This window comes from Oreochromis niloticus, linkage group LG1 (assembly GCF_001858045.2).
Source record: "Oreochromis niloticus isolate F11D_XX linkage group LG1, O_niloticus_UMD_NMBU, whole genome shotgun sequence".
Classification (NCBI taxonomy): domain Eukaryota; kingdom Metazoa; phylum Chordata; class Actinopteri; order Cichliformes; family Cichlidae; genus Oreochromis; species Oreochromis niloticus.
This window is the reverse complement of record NC_031965.2, coordinates 7,170,255-7,194,116: the sequence shown is the minus strand read 5'-3', so window position 1 is coordinate 7,194,116 and position 23,862 is coordinate 7,170,255. Positions and strand designations below refer to the sequence as shown.

Genomic DNA, 23,862 nt, shown 5'->3' with positions numbered 1-23,862 from the left:
AAGAGAATGCCCGCAGCAAAGATATACCCGTACAGTTCAAGCATTCTATAAATAAACACTCAATAAACACTAAACATATGATAAATTCTGGTATTTGGAAAAGTACACAGGAGGAAATTTTTACTGTTAAATTACAGTAAAGTACTATATCCTTACGCTGGTCAGCATGTCCTCCATTATTTACCCTTTTAGTTTATTGTCTTTCTTTAACAGTAATAAGATGTCAGCCCAGTCTGAAACATTTACATTTCAGGATATTTTCACTCACCAAGCAAGAACTGTATTAAACCATAAATATATAGTATTTAATTTATTTGCTTAATATTCTTAGTATTTAATATAAATTTTTTTAAAGGCATTAAAATTTACAGAATTCAGCTGCATTCACCAGGAATGGGAGCAGGGGAGATGCATGCATTATTGGATAGTAATTTACAGTCATCAACAAAATAAATTCATATAAAAACTGTGAATTTTCTTTAAAAAATATTGACATAGTTTTAAAAGAATGACTTAAGAAAAAAATATGCAAATTAACTAGCACATTATCTTTTTGCCTTTTTATTTATCTTCAGGACTTGTATGTAAAACAGCAAATATAGTAAACTAATAGAAAACTGTAATTAGGTATCTAAATATGAGATAACATGCAATACCATGTGATGCACCAATGATTGTGACAAAGCTGAAATGTAATTAAAAACATACACACATACAGTCTTCTAACTATATCGTACACTGTATTCTGCAGCAGAAAACAATGTTTATACTAGAGTAAATGTAAAATATTTGCATCTTCAGCTTGTGAGATTTTACTGTGAAGTTGGTTTATATATAAATTCGCCCGTCCATGGTCTTAAAAATCCTCCTACACCACTGAGAACACGAATATACAATCAGTATGCGCTGGCATAGCTACATTACCCCCAGACAAAAATAAACTAGGACTGCTTATTGACTCCATGCTGCATATCTGATGCTGACATTGAACACCGCCATCAGTCTGTGCGTCATGCAAGTCAGTATTAACTAATTAAAAAGGCTTCCAGACTAACTGAACAATACTGTAAAGTATAGCTTAACAAAATTGAATTATATTTTTCATACATGAGCTGAGACCTGCATTGTTATTAATATTTCTTTAGGAATCTCATTGGCTCTTATTTTCACAGCCACATTTCTTCAAAGTTCCTTTTGGTTGGTTGATATACACTCTGCAGGGATACTTCAGTGATAGACACTCCAATCAACCTCAAGGTTATAACCACATATTAAGTTGTAGACTACCTAGGGTCTCTGACCCTTTGGGGCACCGACAGGGAACTTCTCAGCCCATCCTTTATTCTCTGGCACTGAGAAATGCACAGTGGTTCCTTTGGGTCAGGCTTGTTTCAGTGTATCCATGCAGCACTATCAGTAGTTTTAACTGGTGGAGTCAATTTGTGGCAAAGAGAAAACTGACGCTCTAACTGTTGTGTGAGGGAGCTCTGTGAGCTATCTCAGTAAACACAAACATCACATACAATGCCTGTGATGTACTTTGTTACACATACAGTAACGAAGTACAGAAACCTACTGAACTTGAGTAGAATTTTCAGGTATTTGTACTTTACTTGAGTAGTTTTTTTTCTGACAACATTTTACTTTTACACCCTACATTTTAAAATAAATATCTGTACGTTCTACTTCTTACATTTTCACAACAGACTTGTTACTTTTGTTTTAAAGCATTTGACAGGGAGTTGTTATTTTACGTCACTGCGGGCCTTCAAACATCAAACCGATTTAAGCCTGAACAGTAACTCATGACAGGCAGTCCTGTTCATGTATTAGTCACCAGGGGATGTCGCATAAAAATGCTTTCTTTTTTTCAGGCACAACACCGACACAACACAAGTACTTCAGCATCTCACTAGCCTAACAGAAGAGGACAAAACAAAAATGGAGTGACATGTTTTTAGTGGCAGGTAATTTCACATACAACATTTCTATCAGCACAACAAGCATCATCAAAAACACTGTTTGTGCGCAGTTTGTCTCACAGTGTGTTAGCTAGCTAAACATCCAGCTGCTTATTTCACAGGGAGAGAAAAGTCAGAGAGCTAACTTCATTCAGAGATGGAGAAAGATAAGAAAGACAGGACGGAAGAGGAAGAAGAGAGGTTAGATATAAGGGTAAGGACTAGAGCTATTTCCTCATTAGGATTTGATAAACTAGTTTAAAGCTTACATGATGTCTTCATGTTTTTAAATAATAATTTCCATAATTTTGTTGTACATGAACATGACTATAAAGGGCTATTCTATTCTAAATCAGATACTGGGTCTGTACATGTGACATGCTTTTTCATATTGTGAAACAAAAACTGAAGTAGACTAATCCTAACTGTGTTATTTATGAAAATACTCTACAGATTAGTGCAGGGTGAAAAGTTAGTTAGTCTGTACTGTGATGCGTTTCAAGTAAAGAACAGTGTGTGACTTGTGCACGGTGACTGTCTAGTAAAAAGTTAAACAGAATACTGTCAGAATAGAAATCAGTCAGGACAGCTTATGAAACATCTGCTCACATCTGGTTAATATCAGGTGTATAAATCCACAAAGAGCAGCAGGTCAGCTGATCACAGCTTGTACACTAAGAAAATCTACTGGAGCTCACATTAGAAATTAATGTGAGTTGTGATTCTTTTCTTTTCCCCACTCTGAGCCATTAGAACTGATTTTAGGTTTCCTCCACCTGCTGAATCCCACTTTAACCCCTGACTATACTCACTTTTAGAGGCAAAATCAGCCTCTTCAATGTAAGCAACAGAAAACACAGCTATTTTTTTAATTTCCTTCTTTTTCTCTTCTTATGTTGTACATAATTGATTCAAGCTGAATACATTTATTAGAATTAAAAACGAGACTGAAATAAGTTTTTTGTTCCCTCTACTGATATTATTTTATCGTTACATTAATACAGCACAGGGTTCAGTTAACTTTGCACAAAAATAGGTGGTAGAAACACCCTCCAAAGAGCTACTTTTATTACTTTGAGTTCATTTCAGAGCTGGTACTTTTTTACTTGAGTATAGAAGTTGAATCCGTACTTCAACTTTTAGTGGAGTATTTTTTAACACTAGTATCTGTACTTCTGTTTAAGTACATATATTCTGTACTTTTGTACTTTATGGATGTGATCTTAACATAATGTTTTTGTTGCCTAAAGCTAACCTAAGAGAAATAAACACAGAATCATTTAGACAACTATTTAGATAAGTTAAATGCTAAAAGAACTCTGAAGCAAAGCGGTTGATTGAAGTAGTTATATTTGGCACATGCAGGTTTGTTTAATGCAGATCACACCCAGTACAATTTTGAATTATATTGCCAACTCAAACTCATTCTGTTTTTTCTTGGCTTTCGGGGGTCTCAGTGGGCTCTGCTGGCTCTGCGCCCAGCTTGCTGGCCTCCGTCTTGCTGCCCTTTTTGGAGGTTCGGTTGGGGGTGCCATTCAGGACGTTCTCCGAGTTCTGCAGAGTCTGAAAATGCTTCCTGGAGCCCAGCAGGGAGGGGTTGTTAACCAGTGTGTACATCAGCTGCCAGCGAGAGCGAATCCTTTGACTGCTGTTCGCCTTGCTTGGCTTATTCTCCTGAATCCCTGAAAGCATGAAGGAGGAGCAGGCTGAGGGCAGAACGAGACAGCAAACCAAGGGGCTGAATATGCTTAGTGTCATGTATCAATGTATGCATGTTGTATTTTGAAAACAGTGGCTAAGAAATTGCTACAACCCCATGTAGCAGCATAAGCATGCTTCGTGTGTGTGTCACTGAAAAGAATACATATTGTGGAGAAACACTCAAAGTCATCTGTATTTGGCAGCTCGGTGGGTTTAGAAATTGTAGTCTGTTAAAGTGAATTGTTAAATGTTGTCATTTTTATGCTTACCATCTCTACATTGTTTTAACTCTGTGATGAAAGGAATTTCTTTGTCTCTGACTGGCTGGAGAGGCTTTTTTTTGCAGATACATCCTATCTGGAAGATCTGTTTCTTGTGATGTTGCTTCCTGCTTTTATGACCCTTTTGGTCAGCAGGAGCACACACACACACACACATTCTCACATAACACACACACACACACACACACACACACACACAGACATATACATACAGTGCTTTGTCTTAGAACCATTTGGGGGGTTTTATGGTGGGCGTTGTTTTGCTGTAATGTGTATTGTGTGAACTGTTTTCCCAATAAAAGGCAGCAAGCGGAGGCCGTGGTTGGGGTCATTCGTAATGAGATTCGAAGTGCGTTTCTCAGATACCGACGAGGCCTCCCTTGCAAGTAAATCGATCGATTGCTGACTGTCTTGTTTTCTTCATGATGAATAAGTCTCTAATCCAGCGGGGCTTGTGACAGACCCAACATAGTCAAAGCTACACAACTAAACATCCATTTTGATATTTGTCATTACAAGCATATTTATCAGAGAGTCTCAGCTTATAATCTAATGTAGAGAAAAGTGGATTTTATGAAAACACAATGGTCCTGTGCTAATTGTGGCGTGCCATTCTAAAGTGTTAAATATTGCTCTTTCCTGTAAGCTAAATTTATTATCATTTATGATATACTAACAATGTTACACGATTGCAACATGCAGTAGTAATGATCATAAAGTGAGGATTGCCAGGATGCAGATTTCAGAATGGCAGCAATAAGCAGAAATGCTAAATAATAAACATTGCTAAGTATGATTGGCCCACAGCATTAGCATTAGCAATTAGCTGAGTCTACTGTAAAAGCTCTTCCTGACAGTGAGGATAATTAAGCTTGACAGTGTAGAGCTGAGCCTGACATGTTGAGAGTGACACATTTTATAGTGGACTTCGGAACAGAAGTTAAAGTCAGCACTGCTGAGTTCTTTCCCATTGTGATCATTCTAGGTATTACAACAACTCCCACTCCTGCTCACAAAGCCTTTTTTCATAAAGCACTATTATTACATACTTATTAAATACTTAATGTTCAATATGTTTTAAATGAAGTGGCACAAAAGCTGGACTGTGTTTGTGCGTGTGTGTGAGAGGATGTTTGTCTTTGTGTTTCCAGTTCAGGAATTCTACCTTCCTCTGCATCTCGTATTTTCTGTCCAGCTCTCCCACCCTCAACCATCATGTCCAGCAGCAGCCCACAGAAAGCCTTCATCACCGGGTGTGACTGACTGACCTCCACCTTCAGGAAGTGGGTGTAGTAGCAGTAGGCTAAATAGAGTCAAAGGTCACAGAGTAGAATTTAAGCCAGACTGTCTGAAAAATGCAATTGCATACTTTTGTTATTATCATCAAGTCATTCAAGATTATCAAAATTAGTAACAGTGTTGCTGTACATAAAAGCTGTGTTCACAACGGTCTATATAGCCTATTCCTCAGTACTGCAGGATTCCATGGTTCTACACAAATTGAATGAATCGTACCTGGGTCATAGGACTCTGCTGTGCGATGCAGCAGACTGACGTCAATACGACCAAGATGGATGATGTTGTACAAAGCTGTTATTACTATTCTCCATATGGCAACAACCAGCCCCACCACAGTGTTGATTAGGAACAGCAGGTACGTCAGGAGGAACAGACTCTCTCTGAAAAGCATCATAGAGGAGACTGTGAGCAAAAACTGAGTGTAAACATGAAGTTATTTACATTAGCAATACGAAGCCTGTGACAGAGCTTGTGACCCTGAAAGTGCTTTGTCATTTCTGACCTCTGATGAGTGGAGGCTTCACATTTTTAAATGAAGTAATAATAAATAAAGGATTCTGAGTTGCATTGTGGGAAATGGTATTTGAGGTTGGACCATAATAGGTCCTAAAACTCAAGAAATCTCAACCCTTTCAGCTAGATTTGTTCTTTGTTCTCCAACTTTTTGCAACCTCGGTACACAATTAAATAAACCCACTCATTATTCTTTAACAGTCTATATAAATTAAATAATTTCTTTCTATTAAATGCATGTCTTTGAATCAGTTTTCAGCCTAAAGCTAAAACTACTCAACAGAAACTCTCTGAGGCCCCATCTCCCACAAAATAAAGACCTCAGTGTCCTCAGAAGTAGCTGCATGTCTCTAATTAACAAGTTGAACCCCAGTGAGAAAGTATTCATGTTGTAATCTACTTAATATACTTCTTTAGGTTTTTTTGGCGATACAAAGCCTTCAGCACTAAAAGTTGAAAAACCATTTATTTATTTATGCAGTTCTTTGTAATTTAAAGTAATCATTTATGCTGTAAAATAGCTAAACCAAATAATTGACACTTGTTACTAATAATTAAAGAATTTCATCCTCAGAATTGCATTGCATTTTTATTAGTATCAAAAAAAAATCAAATTACAACTAATAATTGAAATGTCTAAGTAATAAACAAAACCTAGTTAAACTTTATTCCAACAAATGAGTGGGACTAAACAAACACACCTGTTGTTCAGGTCTCTTGTGCTGGCTTTTTGTTTGATGAAAGCGAACTTAGCAGTCACATGCTGAAGCCCTGTAACCAGTATCAGCGTGAGCCAGGCTGGCCTGAGACATCACAAAGATGGAAAATGAAAAGTGTTTTTAATCATTGATTCATGAAAAGAAAAAAAAAGGAAAGGGCTATATGAATTGTTGCTTACTCACCATGCCTTTCCTGCAATTTCAAAGACAATGATGTTACGGCCATAAAACACTGGGATAATGATCAAAAACACCAGGAACAAGAAGCAGATGAAAAACACAATGGTCTGGATAGCCATTCCTGCAGAGTTAACACAGAAACAGGCCACTTTGAATATTAAAAGCATTTCTAAAAGTATTTTTTTTTCATCTGAGCCATTTTTTAACAAATCAGTCCATTTGAAATGTTTTGATTTCTGCTATTTCTGCATTTCTAATGTAATTAAATGAGCAAAAAGATCAAAAGCAAAATCTTAAAATCTTATTCCATTTCTTCAAAGAGCTTCTTCTTTTTGCCCCTAAGCCTTTTTTTAAATGGCCAGCACTATAGGATTTATCAAGCATCACTCACAAGCATTTGCAAAGCTGGATTACTACATAGTTAATACTTTAGTAAACTACAATGAGTGCATTCATGGTAATAAGGGAACATGCCATCCAGAGCAACAGCCTGTCTCGTTTAGTTGTAATTCTTTTCTTCGGACAAAAATCTTAGAGGGTTTTGAGAGACAATCCCTATTAAAAGGACAAGTCGAAGGGTTTTTTTTTTCTTTTCATGATGTGGTATTCCTGCAGCATTTCCAGCATTATTCTTAAAGCTAAAGTCAGTGATGCAGTTTATTCAAGCTTTACCAAGGCTGACGATTGCAGCCTGGTATCCTGTCAAGCCCATCCAACAGACAACACCAGGTCTAGACGGACGCATGGTTTTTTGGCTGTTGCAAATCTTGTAAATGTCTCCCTTATACAGTCCTCTTAGGTTTGATCTGAAACACAATAGGCCAGTTACACATCAGGTTCAGACAGGAAGGCCTGTCTGAGAAAAATCTAGAGAAAAAAAAGTAACAAAGTTGAAATACTTATCATCAGGCAACAATGAGAAGTCTTGCAATATTGGGGTTAGGCTATAATCAGTATTCAGAATAAGTAAACTTTTCATGAAGAAAATACATTTTCCTTTAACCAATGCCTCCAGTCTCTGAGGGTTTACTGCACATACCTGTGGCGAACCATGGACCTCATGAGCATAATAAGGCTGACCAAGCAAGACAGGGTCATCGCACAGAGGTAGCATACTAACAAGCAATATGATGCAAAAGAAAAAACAAATTAGTCTTACTTTAAAACAAAAATACTTTAGTATTTTGTTTCAGGGACAGCAAACAGACTCACATACCTTCCAGCAGCCATGTGTAAAAAGTCACAATTCTAACAACCTCCATCCTGTCATCTGATAATACAATCCCAAAACCCAGTAACAAGAAGGCGATATTTTCATCAATACCAGCACGAACAATGTGGAGAGTGGGCACCACCAGGACAACTATCAAGAGTGCAGTCTGTAGGGTGAAACAGGCATTGGTGAAAGTAAAACAAATGAACCAAGATGGTATGACATTTTAAAATAGTAAAAGGTATTATTGGCTTATTTAAGCTCACATGATATATAGCCACACAGGTAACAAAAGATGATACCGCCAGCTTCAGTGGAAAATGAAACACTGAAAGGAAAAATGATCAAGTAGGTCTTTAAAACCGAGTCGCATTTATTCCAGTCTTACTGCAGCATTTCCAATATGTCAGATATGCAGAAGAAGTTAAGTCAGCGTTACATAAAAAATATATCTGTATGAGAACACTCACCTTTTTCAGGAATATAAATGTAACCCTTAATCACCTCCAGAATTCGCTCTGCCAGCGCTGGTTTGTCAGATGCTGATGAACTACAAGAGAACAAGTCGTGACAGCTGCAAACTACATGAATGCTATTTATATTTAATTTACTTATTTACTTATGTATTGTGGATTGCAACTGAATTGCAAGTTCCCTTTCAAGCCTCCCCCAGTACCTCACTATGGGAAGCGCCCTCCAGTGTGATCCATCAGATAATCAGAATTAGAATCATCTCTCATAACCCCCTTGGTTTTCAGAGAATCTGGGTTACGCTAGTAACCAAACATTTTCTACAGTAACAATTCAAGGCCACAAGCTCCATTGCAATACTGTAGTACTATATTTCCTCCTATTTTGGTTCACATCTAGCTCTTCCAGTAAGTATTATCTTTAATAAATACTTAAATAATCTCTTTAAATAAATAAAATTTCAACAAGGATATTAACTTAGCTGTGTATTTATGCATATTGCAGTTCTCAAAATTAAAAAACCTTGTCTACAAAGAATTTAGAAAATACTACCTTATGTTGAAGATAAACAAAGCTAACACTTCATCTTTTTTAATTCAGCATTTACTTTATTTTTAATACTGTCACTTGCTTTTGGTCTGTCTTTATGTAATAAACTTCACTCATACTTCTTTAATTGCATGTAAACTTCTTTGTAGCTTGTTTTGAAAATAACTTTGTTCTTCTTCTTCTTCCTATCAGTCTTAACAGTAACCTGGATCTTTAAGGTGACTTTGGTTGTTTTAATTATCCCAATTTTATCACCTTTGAAGCTGCAAGCAAATACAGGTAATCCACAGTTTTAAAATGCTTTTACTTTGAATGAAAATCATGCATACATGTGGTGACACATGTGGTAAATTTCAACATATTTGTGGGTTTAAAGGATTATACACCATTACACAATTGAAACCTGTAGGAATCTCACTTTTAAAACACACACAAAAAATAATAATTTTGGCATGTGGCTTGAAAGTGCAATTAATTTGATTTGCATGAAGCTAGAGAAGCAAAAAATGATCAGTTGATTTAGTATCAAATGCTAGACTCCACTAATCTCATTTTTGAAGTTACTCCAAAACAGCGATTATTTTAGCTTATAACTTGTGGAGCCTGGGCTTTGAACCAGTGACAGTCAACTAATACAATACAGAAAATCTTTAGCAAATACTACTCTATAAATATGTATTAAAAAGATAAACCTACAAATATTATCAGGCCTTTGTCACATATTACATTCTGACACTGAGAAGTGAGAAAATGATCACACTGCAACAAGGTAAGCTGCTAGCTCACTGTAATGGCACAGTTAATGGAACTGGAACTGAAAACATTAAAGTCAGCAGCAAAACTGCCACTGAGCAAGCTTTCATTACAAATTTTGTCATCTTCATTGAAATATGATCCCGACCTCTATTTATGTGTCACCACTCTGACTGAGTCTCATAAAGTAAATCACTCTTTCATCTCTGCTCACCTGACAGTTGAGGACTTTTTCTTAAGAAGTAACTTCACATAGTTGGTGTAGTAGCTGCTGTCAAGGTCCTGTGAGCAAAAACATTTTAAGGTGTCAGTATTTCAGAACATAACTACAAGTTTAATTTCCTTCATAACTGTGTGATTTCAATGTTACCAATTAGTGTTTGTCGGGGATTTAATCTGCTTTTGAAGTATAAGTCTTGAATTAACATATTTGAAGGTGGGAAAATGTCACCTCTTCCGTGATAATCTGCTGTAGGACACAGGGTTAAACCTGTTCTTTTTCTGCACAAGCTGCTCATTGTAATCACAGTTCTGTTTTACATAATTGAACTATGTTACGTACTTATTCATGTGCACCAGCCACAGCCAGAGATATATATTATACATTTTTAGAATGTTGAAATGTTTGTGTATTCTGACTTTTCTCACCTCGTCGGTCTTTGGTCCTTTCACAAACAGCAAAGGGAACTGAATGCAGAGATATCCAAGGCAGGCCAGCTGAGGCAGACTTGCGAGTAGAGCATAGTATTTATAGATCTGTAAAAAATAAAATATGCTGTCCTTTAAAGTATCAGTTCCTCCAATTGTAATGTAATGTAATCACTGTTTTTATACAAACCCATAATTATATCAAATTATCAGTTACTAAAGGACTTACTACAAGACAAATGACAAATGTTGAACAATTATAACCAGACTTGGCTGTTCCCATCTTGATTGGGTTTTATTTCTTCCAGCTTTTGCACTGTTTTAAAACTTTTTAACTAGACTAGCTTGTGTCTGCTACAACTAGTAGCAAGATCAACACTGTACAAGCATGTCATGAAACTGAAACATGGAAAGGAAAATCTTTGGGATTGGTTGAAGTGTTGCCACAGTAGCTTGTTCATGCACCTCTAAATTTACCATGAGGTTGCATAGCAACAAATGTCATTAAATTCAGCAGATATTTTAAATCTGTGTAGGATTTTTTATATCAAGTCTGACGTTGAAAACAGAAGGGCAACATAAACTTTGAAAGAAAATATTCTTCTCAGATATGAAATTCATTCGTTTCCCTTAAACATTATACATCAGTATTTTTTTTGTTGGTATTTTACCTCTGGAGTCTTTGGACAGTCAAATTTCTGCCACACCAGGACTCCAAAATGAGTGAAGGAGAGCAGTGTCCCAAACACATAACCTGCTTTGCGCTGCAGAGTTCCACATACCAACAGAGGATAATACAGGATTGGGTAATAAAATATGGCGATTATCTTCATGTACTCTGGAAAAAATGACCCAAAAAAAGACAGGACATGTCAGTTCCTAAAATGAAACCTCTAATCTAATTAGTATAGACAAAATGGAAAAACAAGGACTCGCATGGAGGACTGTAGAGTCTGATTCATAACAATAAAGGGATAATAATTAAGGCAGTGTATGTTCGAAAACCACTGACTGGCATGATAATCAAACCACCATATAACTAAAGCCATTAAATTCTTCATTACAACTAAAGAACAAACAAGCATTCAAATTTCTACCTTTAATATCTGCTGGAGTATCTTTGGAGAAAGGCAGAGGGTCTGGGGCAATCACCAGCATTGCCAGCTTGCTGAACACCAGTCCAAAAACAGCCATAACCACTCCCTTTTTTTGAGTCTGATCCAGGAAGTTGGCTGGACTGTGAGATCACACAGGGAGGCTCAGATAACATGAGACAAATGTGCAGTTAAATTTGTATTTACCAAATTTACCTGAAGATGCTTGAGGATCCTCTTGTGAAACCCTGGCAGAATTTATTTTTCCTGGTGAGACCTGCCAGGATGAACATGATCACCAGCTAGATGGAAGGACAAAATTTTATAAGATCTTCAGTTACGCATCATACAATTAATGCCACATCAGTGATTGTCATTATATATTAATATAGTAAACATTTTTTTACATTACATGCTGGAAAAGTAGCCTTAGGCTAGCCTGTTCTAAAAGTTTCCCCTTGTCAAAAGCTGCCCCAAAATGTTGGCAGACTCATAAAAAAGACCGTTTGTGACACACTTGTAAACAATTGTAAACAATTGTAATCGAATGCTTCCTTGAAATGATAGGACGATCTGATTTAGACAGGATTATGACATTCGTTTCAGGTACAAATGGTGAAATGCAAACATTATTCTTAATTTGCTGTCGTGTCACTAAATGATAAGGCTTTACTGTGTCCCCTATCTTTCAGGGCTAAGTTGTATTTGATTGCATTTATCAGTTCCGGTTATTCTCAGACTTTGCCAACCCCAGGAGCTCATTAAAACTTCAACTTTCCAAAATAACACAGCACTGTAGATATGTCAGGAACTGACCTATAAGTCAGAAGAACCTCAAATAAATAACCTTGTTTGGTAGAAAACATGTTTAATGACCCACCCCTAATAGTTTTTCAGATTGTTTACTGTACAATGAAATTGGGTCATGTCCATTCTATACACAGTAGAAGGATTTTTCTGACTGAGTTAGTTGTGTTCATTCGTAATTGGTTGAAGGCTAAATGACAGTAAAAGTCCCTAAATGGCATATCCTTTGGGAACAAAGACAACTGACAGACTTCTGGAAAATGCACCAAAGGATTTACTGGGACATGAACCTCTCTCATCCTCTTATGTTCCACTTAAAAGGAGAATAGTTTAAATGTTCAAGCAGTGTTGGGTGTAACAAAGTAACACATTACTCTAATCACACTACATTTTTCAGCAACACAGTGATGTAGCATGTTACTGAACTAAATTCAGTCATTTCATTACAGTTAAAATTATTTCACTGCTTGTGTTAAAAACTGCGTTCTTCAGTCATCTGCACACAAGTGGATAGAAAAAAAAAATCTAACAAACTCGTTTTTCTGTGCACTTATTATATAAGTATTCTGATTCTGGTTCCCGCTACAATCAGCCAATTTCAGTTCTTGTGCTTGTGGGGCGATACAGCCTTTGAGGAGTGGATATACATGCTCTTATTTTTATTGCATTTTAATGAGTAGTGTAATGAATTACTAATGAATTACTAAGTAATGAATCACAAAGTAAGTAATTAATTGCATTGCATTACTTATAAGAAAAGTAAAGAGTATTATATAATACGTTACTTTTTAAAGCTGCATTTCCTTAGACACCTTTTAAATTATAAAGGGACTTATTTTAACCTAACTAACACAACAACAATTTACAGTTATACATTAATGAAGCAAAGTTATAAATACTACATTTCATTGTGCTACTACAGTAGCAAAGTCCTATAGGTCCGTTAAATTAATGCTAACTTAATAGTTTGCATTAATTCCCATATGATCATAACTTAGGTGGTGACAATTTAAAGGAAAAAAAAGCAACACTCAGTGACTTGAGTAAGGTGTTGTGTCACCATGTACAACCAGAACAACGTTAGTGCACTGTAATATTGATTCTCCACATCTGTGGATCTGTACTGGATTTAGAAGAACAGCATTCTTTAAATTATTCCCTCCTTCGGTGTTTGGATTATGGTGATGGAGAGTGCTAATGTGTTCAACAAGTTTGACATTATACTATATTTTAAGTGACCCCAATTAATCTGCAGTAACCCAACAAAACAACCCCCCGTCCTTAAGAGAGTAGTCAGGTAGAAGTACACTTACTGATATCGATAATATGCATATATGGAAGAGCTTGTCATCTGCTGTAGGGTCACATGGTAAAATAACTCTGTGACAAAAAAAAAATGAAGAATAAAAACATCATTAAAAAATGTGCAAAGTAAACCTAAAACAAGTCAAACCACCACATCTCAGCACTTTTCTGACCTTGTGGATGTACCAGGACCCAACCTGTGCAAATAATCAATGCTTATGGCCCCATTAGACACCTTTGACTCAACTTTTTTATACTCACTCTTTGGGTGGTTTTGTAGGCTCTGCATTGTTCGAGTACCAGTCTGAATAGTCATAATAGGAATATTGAAAAGGCTCAACTTCCTCTTTGCTCTGATTCATTGCAGCTGTTTAATTAAGTCATACAGGTGAAGCAGGACAAATAAAGATCCAGAGGACTCCTCCTGGTCCAGCTCTAGTCAGCGGTCTGTTGGTGCTGCTGCAACGTGTCAGGACAGCTTGGCCCAAGAACCCCGACACATTCCAGTCCAGCTAATAACTCAACGCAGCAGATTAAGGGCTGCACAGAAGGGAGGGAGAGCGGAGCAAAGTTTAACATTCACGGGAAATGAAGCAAGTGGAGGAACAAATGTTTTAAACCTTGCCACTTAATCATTTAAAAGTGATTTATAGAATAACATTTGGTCAAAGACATTGTAGCATCACGTTAAGTGATTTAATTAACAGTCAAGTTAACAAAAAAATGTATTGTTGAGGTTGGTGGTGCAGATATTTCTCATGATCCTCACCTACCACTCTATGGGTTTGTCATTCAGATTAGGTAATGTTATTTTTGCACAGCAAATGGCACCAACCTGTTTGCCTCCCTCCGCTTGTTACTTAACAGACTAATCTTTTAAGATGAAAATCTCTCACTGAAACAGAGGCAACCTTTGTGTGAACGAGTGACAGAAAGGTGAAAATGAGATTGGGACACGTGACGTAAGGACCTCGATTTCAAGTTTTATGAAATAAAAATGAGACAAAAAGAAACCATGTGACGAGCATCCAGTGCCACTGAAGAGGACAAACACTAACAACAGACCTTCACCTTCTCCAAGCTGCAGCTGAAGCAGGACTTTATGATGATTTCCAGTGCTCATGCTGTGTATCTTAAAAGAAAGTTTAATGGCACCATTTGAGTCAAAGCATATTTTGCTGGGAAATCAGGTGCCTGTGGGAGTTGAAAGTGTTTTAATCTGGACTGGTGAGTTTCCGTCATAAAGCTGCAGAGGGCCAGCTGATCTGATCCACTGTGTGGGACTGTAAGGGCCTGGCATTGGATCCACAAGGCTCAAATGCTGCTCTTTCAACATAGAAAGATCACCACAGATGTGCTGGATGCTGTTCTGAACTTCTTAAACTCCAGACTTCAAGCTCAGTTTCAGTTTAGAATGAAAAATATTTGTGTTAAAATAAGAGTTTTCAGTTTCTTGCTCTTTAAATCAGGCTTACAAGCATAAAAAAACAAGTTTGATGTCTCTATGAAATGCAGCAGGGGTCCACTTCCTCTCCTCTGCTGTGTCTCTTTGATAGTGGCAGTGTGTTTGAATCAAAAGGTAAAGAAATACTGACTGACGTCTCTTATCAAGCTGACATTTGGCTGAGGTACACCAACGCTCATTTAAACCACATAGAACTCATCATTTCAAATCTCATTTCAAGTGGAATTTAACTCATTTTAATAATACTTTGATAAGGTCACTGTGTAGATGGCAATGTAAAGACACGTGGTACAGAGTGTAAAGATCCTACTACTTCTTGATGTAGTCAGATGTCTGACTACAGTCTGGTCAAAATAATTTTTTTGTTTGTTTACCTTTTAAATATTGGAAGGGTGACAGTCAGAGGCATAGAAATACATGGGGGGAAGTATAATACATATACTTATATATTCAAATATGTATTTGTATTTTGAATTTAATGCTTTTCCCAAAAAAGACAAAATACATTAAGCAGAAATAACATAATAATGAGCAGTTACAGCATGATAAGTTGTAACTGTTACTTCCTGTGACCCGTGTTTCAGTCATGTCTCCATGTTTGTTTTGTCTCAGTGTGAGGTTCCTGTGTTATTTTGAAGGTCCCCCTATCCTGTGTGCATTGTTTTCAGTTTAACTACTTTTGTTTCCTCTTCCCTTATTGACTGTATACCCGCTGTATCTCAATCCATCCTTCAGAGGCTGCATTTGAAGGCCGATTACGTCACAGCGACACGACGAAGGCTGTCCCAATTCGAAGGCTGCTCCAAATGCAGCCGACAAATGTGTCCTTCATTTCCACAGATTTGAAGGATGGGTTGGGTGTATCCTTCGTGGCCCAACCTATCCCAGAATTCATAGCACGGCCCAGCCAATTCCAGTTTCCAACAATGGCGGCAGCTACTTAATTGTAAAATTACTCTGTAAAATTACTCTCTTTACAATACTTTATTAATTAAATTGTTATTTCTAATATTTCCATAATAATATAAAAATACTTTTCAAATGCAGCAATGGCGGAGGAGTGCGGCTAAAGAATTTGAAATATTACTCTCTCTGGGTCACAAAATAAACTTGTAACATATTTTCAGGCGAGAATGTAGCTGTGTAAACTGCAAATATCTGCTCAATTTATCAAGACATCACATATTTGCAAAAGTGCTCCAATGTTTTCTGAGACGTCTGTTACTCACCAGCTCGATAGCTGACCGGGTGGCCAAGGCTCAATAGAGCCGGTGAGAACACCGGACTCCCGGCACATTGTTTTCAGACTCTGCGTGGTCTTTCACTACTCAGGTTAAACATGATATATAAGTCACTTAGATAACTTAAAAATGTTATTGTTTGGCTTTTTTTTTCAGTGTTCTATTTGTTCCTGAGTAAATCGGTTTGGCTGAGATTAAAGTTATAGTTTTCACACAGCTGAATAAACATCAAACAGAAAACTGATTAAACAGAAGTGTGAGATGGTAGAGAATTTACTCCAATGTCCTGTTATATTTTAGATAGCAAGGAGCAGACAGAGTTTATTCAACTCCACCAAGACAGCTGGTGAGGCAAATCTGAAGGCTAGACAGTCCCATTTCACAGCTTCGCACTTCCGGCCTTCTCGGTCTTTGGAGGATCTTGCCCACATAGGCCTCGAAGGCCAGGTCCTCCAAAGGATGCAGCCCCTGAATTGAGACACAGCTATTGTCTCGGTGTCCCTTTGCCCTTTGTTGTGTTGTCCCTCATTCACTCTTGCTGAGTGTCCTCATGTTCCAAGTGTCTCATGTAGTTTCCTTCCCAGTCTCTCTCTAATGAATTTCTTTTCTATTTTTGATCCTTGTGAGCCCAGCAAAAAAAGCTGTATTTTGAGCTCAGTGGTGCTTCTGAGTCCTGCACATTGGCTCCTAATCTTGCCAGTAACACAGCAACATATACGTGTCACAAAGCTGCAAAAGAATTCAGAAGCATTTCTGTCCAGCATTTGCAGACAGTTTGGACTGACCGAAATCTGTCAGTCCAAACTGTCTGCAAGTGTTGAATATTCTTGACTGTTACCAAGAGTGTGTGTTCTGCAACATTCACACTAAAATTTGAGTGAAAATGGTTCATCTGGAGTAAAAAAAAGAAATAAATGCTGTCATTCCAACATGTTAAAATAATGAAGTTTCAATTAAGGCTGAATGACAATGTTTTCAAATGACTCCACAGCTGTATTTAAGAGAAACGATAAGAAAATTGATACAGTTAATGCTTAACGCAAAGACATAAAGTGAAATGTCCCTCTCCACGTCTGTGGCAAGCAGTAATGCCGATATGCCAGTATAAGCATTAGTCTTACTCACACTTTGCTTAATTTTTGTAATTCTAATTGAAATAGGAGGTACAGATTAAAGGGACTCAACTTACATCTTAGGGTTTTTTATATTATATTTATTGTGTGTGACAGTGTGTTGAAGGATCTGTGTATTAACCAGACAGAAGAGGGCACTGTTTGATGGTTTCGGTGCATGCTCTTAGTACCATAGCAAGTATATTGAAAACATTCCTATTTCATAGAATTAAAGCAACAGGTATATTTTTGTTTTTTTCTTCTTTGTTTTTACTTTTCCAAGGCATGACAACATGAATACAACAATCACATTAACGTCAGTAGGGCCACACACACAGTCCATCTATAATCAAACAAAGTATTTTTATTGAAACAAACAACAACAACAACAACAACAACAACAACAAAACTAGTATGACCATAACTTCAAATCAGAGACTCTTGATATAATACAAAGAAAAAGCATTATGACAAAAACTGAACTGCATTTTCTTCTTTGTCAAATTAACTGATGTGGAAGTGACAAAAGAAGACAATAAAGTGGCCAAAAAACAACAGCATGCAGAATCTCTTGTATATATACAAAGCTAATATCTGTCAGTCATCATCCCATCCAAACCAGGAGATTACTGATGACTGCATGGGTTTCTCGGTGATACTTTTAGTTTTTGAACATGTCACACAGCAGTTTCTCCATGGGAGTGTTTCCAATGGTTCTGTGGAAGAACAGCAGCTCTATCCGCTCAGAATTCACAAAGCGCAGAGAGGGAAGGAGAAGAAGCAGCTTTCCGAACCTAAACACAAAGATCATAATAAAATTAAGGCCATGTCAAATGATTTAAAGCAAAAGACTTTCACATTGTAGAATCAGTTAAAAAGAGAAATCAATTTCTTATATAACACCTCAAATTAAGGATGCTTGTCATGAAACAAAACAGAAGTGGACTGCTTGCAAGCCACTGACCCGATTGGCAGAATTAACATATAACTTTATATAAAGCAGAAGAGATTCATGGCTTTTAAAAGGTTACTTTCAAATCCAGAAATCAACTTTAGAACATAATAAAGAACAAAAATTCAGTGTTTTGTTGTAAACGCACTGGAGTTTTGTTTTGTGTTTTGTCATTATGTTCCATTTAATTGGTGACCTTTATCAGGTGGGTTGTTACCTGGCTGGTTGGCTAGGGTAGTGTGACCGTATGTGTTGTCCCAGCATGACTTGCGACTGATCCTGCAGGTTCTCCACTTGTTCTGGATCTTTCAAACCTCGAGTCTCTGTGAAGCAGAAGAAATACTTTATGGAATTTTTGCTCTCTAGGGAAAACTGTTCCTGACAAAAATTGTACAACATTCCATGTAATAAAAAAATGACTCTATAATTGTGATGTACCATACTGATGGGCATCATAATTAATTATAAAGTGATGACATGCTTACTAAATGACATGTATGGTAATATAGTGATCTTAATTAAATAAAACACACTGAGGGAAATTTTAGCCTCTGCGTGGTGCTCATCTCCTGAAAACAATGACAGTAGACATACCTAAGTACTGTGATCATGTTAAAGGTAATCTGCCGGACTGTAGACAAGCGGCTGGATAGTGTTTTGTTCCTCACCTGGCTTGAAGAGCACAATGGCCTTCAGGCAGGCGAACTCGGTGGGATCAACAGCGAGGGCCTTGAAGCGGCTGAAGACCTCCTGTAGGAGGCGCAGGTCCAGGCTGGTGTAGCTGGTTTTTCCCTGCATGCCAGGGCAGAGGTCTGGCAAAGACAGCAGTGGGCAGCTGTCTAGTGGCAACGACCACTGGATGGCGCAGAGGAGGAAGAGTTCACTCCATGCTTCCTCGAGCAGGATGACCTGGTGAAGAAGAAAAAGCAGAAACTGAATATGCACCCCTGTACTCAGCTTCACTGGCGACCCAAAGAAATTACAAAGAAAAACTATAGATGCTCATTCCTGACATTCCCTTTTATTGCAGAGCCAATCACATTGTAATGTTGTCAAAGAGGGATGGGACCACTAACTCCAAGTTCACTTACTTATTTATAGTCAGACAGTATTTGTGGTACTATTAAATGTCATATTGTCATTTCATGATGCTGAATATGGTATGTTGTCATTGTGGCCATGTCATGAATGTCATGAATGTCATGAACATAAGGTTACATCAACATATGTAATCCTGTAGGCACATAATGACTTTGGTATTTGGAATTTACAGATAAAAATAATCATTTGTATCATTTTCTGTCATTGTCGCATATAAAGTCAAATTATCATGATTCAATATATTTTTAGATATAAAAAAAAGACATCTGCATTTAATTTTCTATCTCTGTAACTTTAATTTGTCTTTTATCATTATAAAAAAAAAATTTCTAACAATAATAGAGGTCTATTTTAACCTATTAAAAATAGTTACAAAGCCAAAGTGAAAAAGTTTATAGAGGCTATCTTTAAAAACACACAAAAAAAAACCCCTCACTTCCAGCTTACCTGGTCTCTGAAGGGCAGGTTGGAGAACACGGGCAGGTTCTTGGCCCATTTCACCGACATGAAGAGCAGCCTTGCTGAGGTCTCGTATACATTTTCAGAACCAGATGGGTACAAAGCCATGTGGTACTCTGAAGACGCCCGCTCTGGTTCATTGCTGGTCACATCTATGTTTTCATCAACTGAAACAGAAAAGATGAGCTCAGAATCAAGAATGCACAGGAAACAAAACCGACTTGTTACATAGACAGATGACACTAAAGTTCAGGCAGTTGTGATGTGCTTCAGTTCAGGTTAGATTAAACTTTATTACTATGTAATAAAGTCATGAAATTTGAGCTCCAGCTGAAAGTCAGCAGATGCCCATATGGACAAAAAAAGTCTCTTTAGTCATGCTAAGACTAAAGAACATGTCATCATAGTTTCACATGTTAGCATTTTGTACATGCTACTACTTACCTGATGTTTGCTAAATAGTAACTTAATTAAATTCAATTAGAAGAATATTTAAGCAGAGTTGCAAATGTGGTTAGCTAGTAAAGACAGTGATCACTCCAGAACGGGATTGATCATAATGGTGATCTCATCATGCACCGGTAAGTGGAGATTTGAAATCAACCCCACCTTCATCACTGCCCACCCAATAACACCATCTTATGCTTTGCTTTTTGTGCTGAACCCCACTCATTTGGGTTTTACCCAAGAATATGTGTTTTCTAACCATCATTTCGCCTGCAAGTCCTAATGTGAAGGAGAAAGCTTCACCTTAAATTTACAGCAAAAACCTTTCACTTGACAACTGTTGCTCACCATCCTCAGGCTCCAGCTTGGCGCAGGTCTCAGCTGTCATGAGGCTTGCCATAAAGCGGTGGTTGTTCTGGGGACTGATGCAGCGCTGGGTTGCAACAGAGGAAGAGATGGACATGGAGGAGGTGATATGCGGCCACGTGATGACAGACCCATTGGAGGATGATGAAGAAGAGGAGGAAGAGGAGGAGGAGGAAGAAGAGGTGGGTTCCCGTGTGGTGGCCAGGTGCTCCTTCTCCGGGTCCACATCGATGGAGTCCAGGCGGACCTGAGCTGTACTGCGGGGCTGCCGCTCGTTCTGAACTGCTGCAGGGGGAAGACAGAAAGGCACAACCTGTTATCTAAGGTGATAATACAGGAATGATTTTAACCTCTCACAGGTTCATGTTTGAGTTCCACTGGACACCAATCAGTTTAATGAAGCTCATGAATGCTAAAGCGACTCACCGTCCTTATTCATGCCCGCCTGCAGGCACTTTTTCAGCCGACATGCCTGGCACTGGTTACGATGAGCCTTGTCCACTGGACACATGCCTGTACCGGCCTGGCACCTGTTAACCAACAGTCACGCATTTTAAAGGGAGAGTCCACTCAAAATAACAAAATAACATTCACTTATTTTCTTGTGCCTTAGAGAATACTGAAAGCAGTAAGAAGTTTGCATTTGTACATAATAATTACTAAAGATCAGCTGTTAGAATGTATATGGAAAATTTGTGAATATGAATAAACCAGTGTGGTTAAGTCCTTAATTTTACCCTGGCATTTATCAAAAGAAAAACATCAAAAGCGAAAAGAAACGTTTTCGGTTCTACTTTTAATCACAGATGGAATTAAAGGTGTACTAATACCCAGGGGGGGGATTTTAATATATATTTATTAAAGCTATTTACTTTCTGTCAATATTATCATTATCATTATTATTATTATTATTATTGTTATTATTGTCGTCGTTGTTGTTATTAATAATAATAACAATAATAATAATATTTGAGTGAAAAAAGTGAAATTTTCTTTCGTTCACAGTGACGAACAATGTCCCATCTGTTTTAAATTGATAACATGCTTTGTGTTTCAAATTTGGTTGTGCCGCTACACTTTTTTTTTTAATCTGAAAGGCATTTACTATACTGTAATGGGAAACACTATAATTTATAATAATATTTGGCAAAATATGGGGTTTGTAGAGGCTAAAACCAAAGTTAATGTTCCTTTCACCTCGAATACTGACTATTTTAAATAGATCAGGAAACGTCACACGATGAAGCTGGAATAACTGTCTACAGCTGAGTTTCCTCTTGCCTGTAAATGAGTCTCCTCCTCACGCTGCGCTTGAAGAAGCCGCTGCAGCCATTGCAGGCATAGATGCCGTAGTGTTTCCCGCTGCTGGTGTCTCCACACACTTTGCAGACCAGAGCTGGGCTCAGAGCTTTGCCCGGTGCAGGACTCTTGGCTGTGAGTCAAAAACAGTCACAGAGTAGGTCGGTTATTGCCACTCATTAGGTCTGCTATTGTTTCATACATGTGCCTGCCATCTGTACAGTCAGCTCTGTCTGCTGGTAGCAGGACACTCTGCCTAAACATTTTTTAAAAATTGAATAAAATCCTTAATTATATTTAAAAAAGCATTGCTTGCTCATAATTATGTGTTTTTATGAGAGTTTTTAATGTTTTTGTGTTGGATTTCATTCATAACCCGATGCATGTTGAGTACAAATTTTCAGGTGTTTCAAACTTTCATATTGTTTAAATGCTAACTTTTCCTCCCTGTTACAGAGCCAAGTCAGTGTTACACTCTTCAGACTCCATTGGCAACTTGTTGTCGTTGGTGAGGAGCTCTTACCTCCCCTGCTGTCATCAGTCCCACCGCTGCCAGATGATTCGGTGGGGGAAGAGGACGGCATCATGGGTATCTTTGTAAGGTGATCTTCCATTATTTTTCTCTCAAAATATCTCCTCTAGTGATTGACGAAGGGAGATAAGAAAAAGTTTTGGTCCTCTTCTGCTCAGTTGCTTCAAAGAAAAATACGTAGGGCCGCAGGCCTCCGGTGGTCCCTGGTGGACAGATGGCAGGGTGAGCCCGTGCTGTGTGTTGCAACCTCTGCTGTGGTTGTTCAGATGAGCTGGGGTCCTGTCATGAGCTCCAGCTGACACTTGTTGCACGTGAACAGGTTGTGTGCGTGTGTGTGTTTTCTCCGATGTCTGTCACTGTCTGTGGGCTCTCCTCAGCAGTAGGTCCTCAAAAAGGATTCCGGGGGGTGGTGGAGGGGGTAGGATTAGCCCCAAGCGCTGTGTAAGCAGCATGCTTATTTGTCATCCTCTTAATCTTTACTGTTCATCTACTGATCAATCAGTCACATTGCCAGCACACTGGTGCTGCTCAAACATGGATCGTCATGAATTCTGCAAACAAACTAACAAGCAAACAAACAAAAAAGAATCAGCAACGACAACAAAATCTCCTGCTCTGGGCTAGAAGTCTTGTAACTGTAGACCAGTCCCCATCCAGGCACTCCTCCTCGTGTCTCTGTCTACATCAGTCAACACTCCTCTTCAGTATCTGCATTTAAAGGGACGATTACATGAGGCACACATTATTATATTTACCAGCCTCTTCAATTTGTATTTCCCCTCCTTTTCTTTCTTTTTTTTTTGCCTCCTGAATTCCAGACCCATTTCCCCTTGCTGTATATTTGATCTGTGTGATTGCCTCCTATTCATAAAGACTCCCAGTGTTTGCAGAGGAGCTGCCTATTAACTCCCATTTCTACCCCTTTTTTTGTCAAACTGGAGATCATCCACTTCCTCAGGTTGCCAGGAGAGAAAGGTCACAGAGAGAATAATGGAGTTTGGGGGGGCTGATGTGATGGTCAGCACTAATTTGGCTCATTCAAAAGGTTCTCCCATTTATTATTGAGAAGCTAGAATTATCATACATGTGGCATTTACATAAGCGGCAGTTTATTAGCTGGAGCAGGTATGAGATTGGATCTGGTGAGGAGGTGAGGAGAAGCGTACAAAACTGAGGTAGGAAATATGAAACAAGCAACTTTCTTGTCATATTTAAATAAGACTGAGTTCTTGTTTTACCAAAATACCAGACAGTTTGGGGCTAAGTGAAAAGCTTTCTACATTATTTTACGATTAAGATGCGAAAGGACTCAAAACCAAGAAAAGCAAACTATAAAATATTCTTTACTAACATGATGTTTACATCAAACGGGAGACAAAAGATGGAAGGTTGCT

The 23,862-nt window shown here is 37.9% G+C and overlaps 2 protein-coding genes across 2 annotated transcripts; both read right to left on the bottom strand.

Annotated features, from left to right (window-relative positions):
- Positions 1 to 297: 297 nt before the first annotated feature.
- Positions 298 to 13,977, bottom strand: LOC100703294 (receptor for retinol uptake stra6). Its single transcript, XM_005458902.3, has 17 exons — positions 13,756 to 13,977; positions 13,503 to 13,569; positions 11,599 to 11,684; positions 11,386 to 11,525; positions 10,960 to 11,126; positions 10,289 to 10,396; positions 9,855 to 9,922; positions 8,338 to 8,417; positions 8,134 to 8,195; positions 7,871 to 8,033; positions 7,694 to 7,769; positions 7,327 to 7,460; positions 6,658 to 6,775; positions 6,457 to 6,558; positions 5,459 to 5,622; positions 5,109 to 5,246; positions 298 to 3,643 (listed from the first exon to the last, which is right to left on the bottom strand). The coding sequence occupies exons 1-17, from the start codon at positions 13,854 to 13,856 to the stop codon at positions 3,384 to 3,386; spliced, it is 2,034 nt and encodes a 677-aa protein (XP_005458959.1). The 5' UTR covers positions 13,857 to 13,977; the 3' UTR covers positions 298 to 3,383.
- Positions 13,978 to 17,656: 3,679 nt separating this feature from the next.
- On the bottom strand, positions 17,657 to 22,865 carry LOC100699863 (photoreceptor-specific nuclear receptor). Its single transcript, XM_003454326.5, has 8 exons — positions 22,460 to 22,865; positions 21,919 to 22,069; positions 21,064 to 21,167; positions 20,620 to 20,922; positions 19,813 to 19,991; positions 18,933 to 19,173; positions 18,482 to 18,587; positions 17,657 to 18,106 (listed from the first exon to the last, which is right to left on the bottom strand). The coding sequence occupies exons 1-8, from the start codon at positions 22,548 to 22,550 to the stop codon at positions 17,974 to 17,976; spliced, it is 1,308 nt and encodes a 435-aa protein (XP_003454374.2). The 5' UTR covers positions 22,551 to 22,865; the 3' UTR covers positions 17,657 to 17,973.
- Positions 22,866 to 23,862: the final 997 nt, after the last annotated feature.